The following is an 11,315-nucleotide window of genomic DNA, read 5'->3' as shown; positions in this document are numbered from 1 at the left end:
GTAGTTAGTTATAAAAGACGCGTCTGTAAAATCCATACATACGTGGCATACTTGTGCTGGACTGGTTTCTGTTATATTCATCTGGCTCGTTGGTCTAGGGGTATGATTCTCGCTTAGGGTGCGAGAGGTCCCGGGTTCAAATCCCGGACGAGCCCAACTTTTACTAAAAGTACGAAACTGAATGACTGACAAGTTATTGTAATAACAGTGTAATAAACACTAACGTGTAAAACATTAGTGATCTACAAGAAATCACTGAGTTACAAGATGCACAAGGCAACAGATTATTGCGCAATTGGATGCAAGTCTATGGTTATAATACAGCTTTCATTCCAAAGACCTTGGAATAAGATTGGAAGTGCCATTCAATTGCAATATTATCCTCACATTAGTACAGTGAAATGCCTTTCTTGCAAACTCAATACCCAACAATGCAATAATGTAATACTAGAAAGAAAAAACACAAATAAGAAATATGCCTCAAACGTGTGTGTGTGTGTGTATATATATGTGTATATGTGTGTATATATATATATATATATATATATATTATATAATTAACGGTTATTAGAACATTTGAGTGACATTTAATGTCCGTTTACCTGAACGTCTGTAGTCTGGTGCACGAGACAAGAACGTCTGTGCGGATTAACTCAGTTTCCCATAAATCTGAGTTTGTGCGTTTCTGATCATGCGCAAGTAGTCGAGTCTATCGTTAGTCACTGCTATGACAACAGGGAGATGGCTTCAAGCAAATTGATGAGGCACACGCAAAATTCGATTTTTATCTGAACTGTGAACCCCAGACGTTCAGACAGGCTCGTCTTGTTAGAGGTAAGAGAGGCACGTTTAGAATTTGGGAATGTCGCTGGAATGTTGAAACTAAACGCTTGTTAGCCTCCAAGCCAGTCGCAAGCACAGCCAGCGCTAATTAGCCAGCTAACGTTAACTTAGCTCGAGGTCTTTCCTGGCTGGCTAGCTTACTACATCTTGCTTGTTACCTATAGAGAATCGTGCACGTCGTCCAGTTTGTTTTTGTTCTGTTCATAACAATAGTTAAACACATGGACAATGCTTGCCCGCAACCCTTACTAGTTAGCTAGTTTTATCAACAGATTATGCATGTTGTTGCTAGCTAGATAAAGTTACGGTTATATCTAGCTAGTTATGTGGAAATCATTCTATGTACCTCTAATGAAATGTAATCGGAGCTCTGCTTGATATGCATGGCACACCTGGATAAAGTTGAATTATGTGATTGATTGCCGAATGTTGGATGTGCTTTGCTGTCTGTCAAGTAGATGAAAAGGGGCTGCTGAAAGGTCTTGGCCATGATAGTCAAGTAGGCAGGTGGTATAAGGCTACAAACTATAGGCATATAATATTCCACTTGTGTAATCTTTCAAAATCGAAATAATAGGGCTATCATTTTAATGGTTATATATGGTCTTTGTGTAGAGGGAGGGGGAAGAAGGGATTCTCTCTATGGATTAGCTGTCCATTCCACCTGCTCAGCAGTTGACAATTAGGAAAGCTGCTTGTCCCACGCCCTGATACAATCCCTGGTCATGTGACTCAGCTATCATTGGCTAGTGTAACAGTCTTACCGTTAGTGTCACACACAGACCACTGTCCAAACCTCCCTCTGGGTCCTGGAGTCAAAGAAACATCAGCATGTAGCCGATATGGGCCAACTGTAAGAGGTAGGCGCTAATCCCCTGCAATAAAAGCAGATGAGTGAATTACCAGACACAAACACCACACACACACACACACACACAAGTTTGATAAAGCACTGCACATCTGAGGCTGGCACCCATTAGGCTTAGTGAGTTAAAGTAGGATTAGACAGATCATGCCATATAAGAACCTAGGTGGAATACATGAACGCCAACCCTTCCAACTGTTTCATCCTTCCATTTGGTTCCAAGTGGGATAGACAAACAGCACGTATTACCCGCATTGCTTTCACCTGTCCATTATTTTTAAATGGAGGAGATGAAGAAATGCATTGATGAGGGTCAGTCAGACTGCTGGTCACGTGTGGAAGACTGACAAGCAGTGTTATGTTTATGGTGTCCAGCAGAGCGGCGATATGACCCTCTGTCTGTCTCTGTCTTTCTCTGTCTTTCTCTGTGTGTGTCTGTCTGTTTGTCTCCTCTGCAGTAGCATGTCTCTGTTCAAGGCGCGTGATTGGTGGGCCACGGTGCTGGGCGAGGGGGAGGAGTTTGACCAGGGATGCCTGTGTGTCGGAGATGTGGACAACAGCGGCAGCGGACATGGTAAGAAGGTGTGGGGTTGTGGTGTGTCGTAGTGCAGAGTGCAGTCAAGAGACACTGTTCACTAATGGACCACAAAACAAACGATGAGAGTGAAAGTGCCCCTGGTACCATAGTCTTATTTACATGCACAAATCTGATTTGTTCATTGTCTGATTGACTTACTGGCTGATTGACTTGATTTTCTGGATCTTTATTACCATGTTTAAAACATACCATTTGCCCTCTCGATACATAGCACATACACTGAGTGTACAAAACATTAGGCACACCTTCCTAATATTGAATTGCACCCCCCCTTTGCCCTCAGAACAGCCTCAATTCATTGGAGCATGGACTCTACAAGGTGTCGAAAGCGTTCCACTGGGATGCTGGCCCATGTTGACTCCAATGCTTCCCAGAGTTGTGTCAAGTTGACTGGCGTTCCTTTGGGTGGTGGACCATTCTTGATACACACAGGAAACTGTTGAGTGTGAACCCAGAGGTATTGCAGTTCTTGACACAAACCGGTGTGCCTGGCACCTACTACCATACCCTGTTCAAAGGCACTTAAATCATTTGTCTTGCCTATTCACCCTCTGAATGGCACATACACAATTCATGTCTCAAGGCATAAAAATCCTTCTTTAACCTGTCTCCTCCCCTTCATCTACACTGATTGAAGTGGATTTAACAAGTGACATCAAAAAGGATCATAGCTTTCACCTGGATTCACCTGGTCAGTCTGTCATGGAAGAGCAGGTGTTCTTAATGATTTGTACACTCAGTGTACAACGAAGAGAGCAATATGAGACCATACCACAACGTCTAAGCTGAGTAAGAATGCAATGATTATGTTCTCTCTCCTGTAGATAAGATCGTGGTGGGCAGCTACATGGGCATGCTGCGGGTCTTCTCCCCCCACCCTGCCAAGCCTGGAGAGCCCAGCCCGGCCCACAGCCAGCTACTGGAGGTGCAGCTCAGAGACCCCGTCATCCAGGTTGAAGTGGGCAAGTTTGTCTCGTAAGTACCAGGGCACACGCACCTACTGCTCAAATAGTATGCTACACCCACCTACTGCTCAAATAGTATGCTACACGCACCTACTGCTCAAATAGTATGCTACACGCACCTACTGCTCAAATAGTATGCTACACGCACCTACTGCTCAGATAGTAAGCTACACGCACCTACTGCTCAAATAGTAAGCTACACGCACCTCCTGCTCAAGTGGTATGCGACACGCACCTCCTGCTCAAGTGGTATGCGACACGCACCTCCTGCTCAAGTGGTATGCGACACGCACCTCCTGCTCAAGTGGTATGCGACACGCACCTCCTGCTCAAGTGGTATGCGACACGCACCTCCTGCTCAAGTGGTATGCGACACGCACCTCCTGCTCAAGTGGTATGCGACACGCACCTCCTGCTCAAGTGGTATGCGACACGCACCTCCTGCTCAAGTGGTATGCGACACGCACCTCCTGCTCAAGTGGTATGCGACACGCACCTCCTGCTCTGGGATGTATGCTTATGATGCTATCACTGACTGTAAGCAATCCAGTTGGTATCACAACTGGTCGTGATTGGGAGTCGCATAGGACGGCGCACAATTGGCCCAACGTCATCCGGGTTTGGCCGGTCTAGGCCATCATTGTAAATGAGAATTTGTTCTTAACCGACTTGCCTAGTTAAGTAAAGGTCACTCAGTCATTGTATTAGTAATTCATTTTCTCCTCCCCCTTCTCTGGTATTCTGGCACTCAAAAGTGTGGCCTGGAATTGCAGGTCAAATGGGCAATTATGGCATTAACTCAACATAGCCCTACTCAACATAGCCCTCAACATAGCCCTACAATCTTAAAGTACCACCTCACGAATGGAATTCTCTACCCTCATTGTCCTACATCACTGCACCGAAGGACTGTAGTTTCACAGGAATGATGATGTCACGTGTTGGGAGACAATGGCTTTTCCTGTAGCTACCCATCCAGTCCTAAACACTCATTAGCTTCATGTACATAATTCAGTCATAAGTAGGGCCAAGGGTTTTTCCTGATCACATGACCTTGCTGACCCTGTCGTGAACTCCTGACCATAGTCATACTGTCAGGCTGTGAAATACCCTGTACCACAAAGTCAAGAGGTAGTTGCTGTCAGGGCGTTTGGTTATCCACTGAGTAGACATCAATGGAGTTCATGAACCTATGGCATTGACTTTAACTTTGTTCTTGTCTTAATCTGCTTCCAATAAATCCTGACCACCATGTCATGAGTTTGGCTCTCTCCATGTGATTTATCATACCATATCAACCACCTCGTCTCAAATTTGGCTGGTTCCACTACTTTAAGCTAACCACCAAGTTACCAGCACATAGCTGGAGACACCCCAGGGTCCCATTTCAAATGTTGTTAAAGGAAATTTGTTCTCAAGGACTTTAACTTGCTAAATACAGGTTGAGTAAACACTCAAATATTTTGAACAAAAAATGTCAACCGCTAGACTGAAACCGCCATTGTCCCCTCTGCTCTCCCCATGGCCAAAAGTGTTCAAGAAAGAGGGGGATAGGAGGAGAAAGGGAGGAATGGAATGATGAGGGAAGACGGGAATGTTGGGATATGTCATAAAGGTGGTCCATTCCTGGGTGCACATGGACCTCCTGGAGAGACAGGCTTCCAGGAAAAGCCAGGCGTTTTTCCAAATGTTTTTCCCACAAAATGGATGTATGAGTCAAAGGATTCTTTCATCTGTTTGTTTGCATTTTATGTTAGTGTATGTTTTGGGGAAGCTGGTTTCGGTTAGCATTTTTAATGACCATTGAGTGTTCCCTAAACAGAGAAACACATTGTAAATTTTGTCTCTAGAGCAGTGGGGCGGGAGATGGTGAAATGTTTTCTCATTGACAGTGGGCACTGTGGTTTTGAGTAAAGAAGAAATCACCTGGCTTCATTTTTAGTTGTTTTTCCTCCGTAAACATTACAGCAGGGTTGTCGACAGACGTGTTCCTCCACAAAGCTGTAGAACACATGTGCAAACCATAGATTTTTACATCAAACAGATTTGTCACTTTTTCCTATGTATATTGTATTATATTTATCTGTTAACAACTTGTGCTTGAAGTAGCAGTTGCCCCCAGAATACACATTTAGGGCCAGAGTTGACTACCCCCAATCCTAACCTTTTCCATTAGGATATACAGTTGAAGTCGGAAGTTTACATTAACTTAGGTTGGCGTCATTAAAACTCGTTTTTCAACCGCTCCACAAATTTCTTGTTAACAAACTATAGTTTTGGCAAGTCGGTTAGGACATCTACTTTGTGCATGACACAAGTAATTTTTCCAACAATTGTTTACAGACTATTTCACTGTATCACAATTCCAGTGGGTCAGAGGTCTACATACACTAAGTTGACAGTGCCTTTAAACAGCTTGGAAATTCCTGAAAATGATGTCATGGCTTTAGAAGCTTCTGATAGGCTAATTGACATCATTTGAGTCAATTGGAGGTGTACCTGTGGATGTATTTCAAGGCCTACCTTCAAACTCAGTGCCTCTTTGCTTGACATCATGGGAAAATCAAAAGAAATCAGCCAAGGTCTATAAATGTAGACCTCCACAAGTCTGGTTCATCCTTGGGAGCAATTTCCAAATGCCTGAAGGTACCACGTTCATCTGTACAAACAATAGTACGCAAGTATAAACACCATGGGACCATGCAGCCATCATACCGCTCAGGAAAGAGACGCGTTCTGTCTCCCAGAGATGAACGTACTTTGGTCTGAAAAGTCCACATGGGGACAAAGATCATACTTTTTGGAGAAATGTCCTCTGGTCTGATGAAACAAAAATAGAACTGGTTGGCCATAATGACCATGTTTATGTTTGGAGGAAAAAGGGGGAGGCTTGCAAGCCGAAGAACACCATCCCAACCGTGAAGCACGGGGATGGCAGCATCATGTTGTGGGGGTGCTTTGCTGCAGGAGGGGCTGGTGCACTTCACAAAATAGATGGAATCATGAGGGAGGACAATTATGTGGATATATTGAAGCAACATCTCAAGACATCAGTCAAGAAGTTAAAGCTTGGTTGCAAATGGGTCTTCCAAATGGACAATGACCCCAAGCATACTTCCAAAGTTCTGGCAAAATGGCTTAAGGACAACAAAGTCAAGGTATTGGAGTGGCCATCACAAAGCCCTGACCTCAATCCCATAGCAAATTTGTGGGCAGAACTGAAAAAGTGCATGCGAGCAAGGAGGCCTACAAACCTGACCCAGTTACACTAGCTCTGTCAGGAGGAATGGGTCAATTCCCCCAACTTATTGTGGGAAGCTTGTGGAAGGCTACCTGAAATGTTTGACCCAAGTTAAACAATTTTAAAGGCAATGCTACCAAATACTAATTGAGTGTATGTAAGCTTCTGACCCACTGGGAATGTGATGAAAGATATAAAATCTTAAATAAATCATTCTCTCTCTCTACTATTACTCTGACATTTCACATTATTAAGATAAAGTGGTGATCCTAACTGACCTAAGACAGGGAATTTTTACAAGGATTAAATGTCAGGAATTGTGAAAACTACGTTTAAATGTATTTGGCTAAGGTGTATGTAAACTTCCGACTTCAACTGTACTTAATTATATCTATACTGATCTACTCTTATGTCAGTATTGTCCTGTATGTTTTCATTGGCGATTTTGGACGTCTGTTCTTCGCAGTGATTGGATGATCTTCTCTGCAGGTGTTCAGATCTGCTTCATCTGGCTGTGCTGCACCCCAGAAAACTGTCTGTGTACTCCGTCTCAGGTAATACCACACATTTCAACATTGGCTGTAATATGCATGCCACACCACATTGATTTAGTGGACTACTACAGACTAGAATATGTTCTGGGATTCATCTGATAACATTAAGGAGTTTAGCACATTTAGCACGTCGTCCCCACAGTGACTTTATGTACTGTACATATCCCAACCAAAAGTAATGGATTAGCCAAGGCTGCCACTTTCAAGGAGCGGGACACTAATCCAGACATTTATAAGAAATCCCGCTACGACCTCTGACGAGCCATCAAACAAGCAATGCATCAATACAGGACTAAGATCGAATCCTACTACGCCGGCTGTGACGCTCGTCGGATGTGGCAGGGCTCGGAAACTGTCACGGATTACAAAGGGAAACCCAGCCACAAGCTGCCCAGTGGCACAAACCTACCAGACAAGCTAAATGCCTTCTATGCTCGCTTCGAGGCAAGCAACACTGAACCATGCATAAGATCAGCAGCAGTTCAGGACATCTGTGTGATCTGGCACTCCATAGGTGATGTGAGTAGGACCGCTAAACAGGTTACCATAAGGCCGCGGGATGGGGGCGCTGTTGGAAGCCAAGGATGTAGAACGCGTTTCCCTATCGCTCCTGAGTTAGTGACCAAATTTATATATTTAGCCTTGCAAAATGGTATATATTTCTGTTTGGCCAGGCGTCTGAGGAGACCCATAAACAATTCAGATCAGGTTTGAGAAATGTAAGTTTGTAATGTCGTCTACCTGGTCAAAAACGGAGTCTGCAAGAGCAGGCCGCAGCAAGCCCGCGCCCTCTCCTGATTCACCCCCGCCACCGGCCGCTGCTAATGCCGGCCCCACGGAAACACTGACTGTGGAGATGCTACAATCCCTGATAGGCACCCTCAAAAACCGATATTTTTGGCAAAATTGACTCTCTCTCTACCAATCTCAGGTCAGAGATATCAATGGTCAAAGACGAGCTTAAAAAAATATATAGAGAGTATACAGAATAAGCTCGACGCACACGGAGTGGCCTTATCGGATTTGGAACGAGGTGCTACAGACCACAGCACTCGCATTAGTGAGCTAGAGGCTAACGTTGGCTCATTGATAACTAAGGAGGCATACCTCGACAATAGATGCGAAGATATGGAAAGTAGAATGCGGAGGAACAACATTCGTCTACTGGGAATTCCGGAGGGAGTGGAGGGCCCAAGACCCACGGAGTTCATGGCCCAGCTGCTTCAGGAGCTGCTCAGTCTGGAGGAGAAGCCACTGCTAGACCGGGCCCACCGCACTCTGCGTAGCCGACCCCCGGGATGGAAAACCCCCGCGACCATTTGTCATCAGGGTGCATTTCTTTCACGTCCGCAATGACATACTGAGGAGATCGGGAGAAGCATCCCCTCTCCTCTATAAGGGTAAAAGAGTCTTGATATTTGCGGACTACACCACAGCTGTGGCTAAGAGGCGGGCTAGCTTTGGAGCTGTGAAGCGCCAGCTACGCGCCTGCCCGGGCGTGAAGTTCGGCCTCATCTACCCTGCGGTTCTGAGACTGACTTTTCTGGACAGCTCCACGCACAGATTCGAGGACCCGGCTTTAGCGACAGATTTCATCAACAAGAACGTGAAAGCGGCTGTTGTACCGCATCTTGTGGAACAAATGGTTGGTTAGCAGGCTAGTTAGCAGGCCGAATGGTTTGCTAGCGAAGCCAATTTTGCTGGGTTCATCGACATTTGAATGCCATTCTCTTTTTAAAAAATGGTTGCCGCTTCTAATGCCAAAATCTGTCTGTTTTCATGGTTCAGTCGTAGTTTTACCATCTGTATTGCTGTTAAACCTCTCTTAACCGAGGTTAGTTTTCCTCAGACTCTGCTGGGGACCAATCTATGTATGTTTAGCTTACTCTAGTTAAATGGTCACAAATCTCAGGTAGCACAGAGTAAGAGTTATTATGCTTTGCTCTAAAACTTTTTTGTATTAAGGGTTTTGCTTGCATCTCAGTTGGGGAGATGCTTCGGCAAGGGCGGGTGTGAGGGAAGGGGGTTTTCCCTCTATTTGTATATAGTTTGTGCTTTTAGGTTCAACTAAGATCTTCAGTTTACATTGTACCTTGTCCTTTACATGTCCTCTGTCTCTTAAGACATGACTTAGCCTAGTGTAGCCCATCCTGCCGGAGGGAATGGCTTTAATTTTCTCACTTGGAACTGCAGGGGCATAAATAACCCAGTTAAACGTAGTAAGGTGCTACACCACCTTCATCAATTGAAAGCTCACATCACCTTCAGATGAGTTTCTTGGAGAAAGGTATCACAACACTCAAGTCTTAGGTGCAGATGGGTGGGTCAGGGGTTCCATTCCTCATTTCAGAGTAAGGCAAGATGGGTGGCTATTTTACTTCACAGATCGGTACCTTTTACATGTTCTAATGTGATCGCAGATCCCCATGGTAGATACATAATTGTCAGTGGTAGGTTGCTCAATACAAAGGTACTTCTTGTTAATATTTATGCTCCTAATTGGGACAATGGTGATTTTTTTTTTTTTTCAAATCGGTTTTCTCTCCACTCCCAGATATGTCTTCCCATATGTTGATCTTAGGTGGTGACTTTAACTGTTGGTTAGACCCACATTTGGATTGATCCTCCACTAAACCTACCACCTTATCAACCTCAGCTAGAGTTGTCCAAACCTTTGTCTGAATTTGCAGTTTCAGACCCTTGGAGAATGTTTAATCCATCTGGAAAAGCATACTCTTTTTTTTCTCATCAGTTCACCACACTTTTACACGCATAGACTACTTCCTTGTAGATGACAGGCTCCTCCATTCCATATCTTCATGTTCATATAATCCAATTGATGTATCTGACCACGCCCCTGTTACTATGGAAGTAGCCTTTCAAAATGTTGACAATCTGTGACCGCCTTGGCGGCTAAATACTTAACTGCTCAGCAATGAACACTTTGTCAATTTTGTTTTGAGTCAAATCGACTTTTTCATGATTACAATTAGAACCCCGAACATCTCTGCGTCTACTCTCTGGGAAACTTTGGAAGCTTATATCAGAGGTGAAATTATTTCCTACACCGCACATGAGAACAAACTGAAAAGGGATAGGCTATCTATGTTAACACGCTGTATTGCCCAATTAGATGACATTTATGCCGTTTCCCCATCCCCGGATATTTATAAGGAACGTTTAACTCTGCAAGCAGAATTTGATACATTATTAACAGACTAGGTTACTGAACTGCTTGTCAAATCTAGGAGCACTTACTATGAACAAGGAGAGAAAGCCAGTAAATTATTAGCTCACAAGTTACGTCAACTATCATCATTTCAGATTCCTAAAATTTGTACATCATCTGGGATATCATTAGATCCTAGGCAGATCAATGATGACTTCAAGAGATTTTACCAGTCTCTATATACTTCTGAAAGTAAAGCAGATACAATGGAATTGGATGATTTCTTCCACTCACTTGCTGTGCCTTCTGTCAGCCGGGATTTGGTTAAAAAATTAGAGCAGCCGATCACTGTTGAAGAATTGTCTAATGCTGTCAAATCCCTTCAATCTGGGAGAAGCCTGACGGCTACTCGGCAGAGTTTTATAAAAAGTTAATCTTCAAAATAGCCCCTATTCTAATTTGAAATGTACAATGAAGCATTTGTAAATGGTGCTCTTCCACAGACTCTCACTCAGGCAACCATTTGTCTTATTCTTTAAAAAAACATAGACCCTCTTGACTGTGCATCATACCGTCCAATTAGCCTGCTAAATGTTGACTATAAAATTCTAGCCAAACTTCTGGCAACGCGTCTGGAAACAGTCCTCCCATCAATTATCTCACCGGATCAAAAAGGATTTATGAAAAATAGACACTCATTCTTCAATCTTCGACGATTATTTAATATGATATATTATCCTTCTGTCGTCAACACCTCTGAAGCCATTATATCCCTGGATGCGGCGAAAGCGTTTGATCGGGTGGAATGGAAATACCTTTTTTACACTCTAAATAAATTTGGCTTTGGCTCCAAATTCATGGCTTGGATAAGACTTCTGTACTCATCCCCTCAAGCCTCTGTCAGGACTAATAACACTCAATCAGACTGCTTCCCTTTGCAACGATCGACACGCCAGGGTTGCCCTTTAAGTCCCTTAATGTTTGCCCTTGCCATAGAACCACTTGCAATAACACTTTGCTCCAACCCCCTCATCAAAGTTATAGTCAGATACGAACACAAATTGTCTTTATATGCAGATG

The 11,315-nt window shown here is 43.8% G+C and overlaps 1 protein-coding gene and 1 non-coding gene across 4 annotated transcripts in view; both read left to right on the top strand.

The window, feature by feature from the left end:
- Positions 1-83: 83 nt before the first annotated feature.
- trnap-agg (transfer RNA proline (anticodon AGG)) lies at positions 84-155 on the top strand. Its single transcript has one exon. It is a non-coding gene; the product is annotated as a tRNA-Pro (tRNA).
- Positions 156-716: 561 nt separating this feature from the next.
- LOC115176682 (protein PTHB1) overlaps positions 717-11,315 on the top strand; it is a 217,099-nt gene continuing 206,500 nt past the window's right edge. Inside the window, exons 1-5 of one of the 3 annotated variants that reach the window (XM_029736878.1) lie at positions 717-834; positions 1,626-1,703; positions 2,167-2,282; positions 3,131-3,281; positions 7,002-7,066. In XM_029736878.1, the coding sequence (XP_029592738.1) occupies positions 2,171-2,282; positions 3,131-3,281; positions 7,002-7,066 (328 nt within the window). In that variant the 5' untranslated portion in view covers positions 717-834; positions 1,626-1,703; positions 2,167-2,170. Of the gene's footprint in view, positions 835-1,613; positions 1,704-2,166; positions 2,283-3,130; positions 3,282-7,001; positions 7,067-11,315 lie in introns of all 3 variants that reach the window. The other 2 variants (XM_029736876.1, XM_029736875.1) reach the window with 2 other exon arrangements.

The sequence above is a fragment of the Salmo trutta genome, chromosome 37, assembly GCF_901001165.1.
Source record: "Salmo trutta chromosome 37, fSalTru1.1, whole genome shotgun sequence".
Taxonomy (NCBI): Eukaryota; Metazoa; Chordata; class Actinopteri; order Salmoniformes; family Salmonidae; genus Salmo; species Salmo trutta.
Note: the sequence above shows the minus strand (reverse complement) of the source record. Positions and strands in the feature narration are given on the sequence as shown.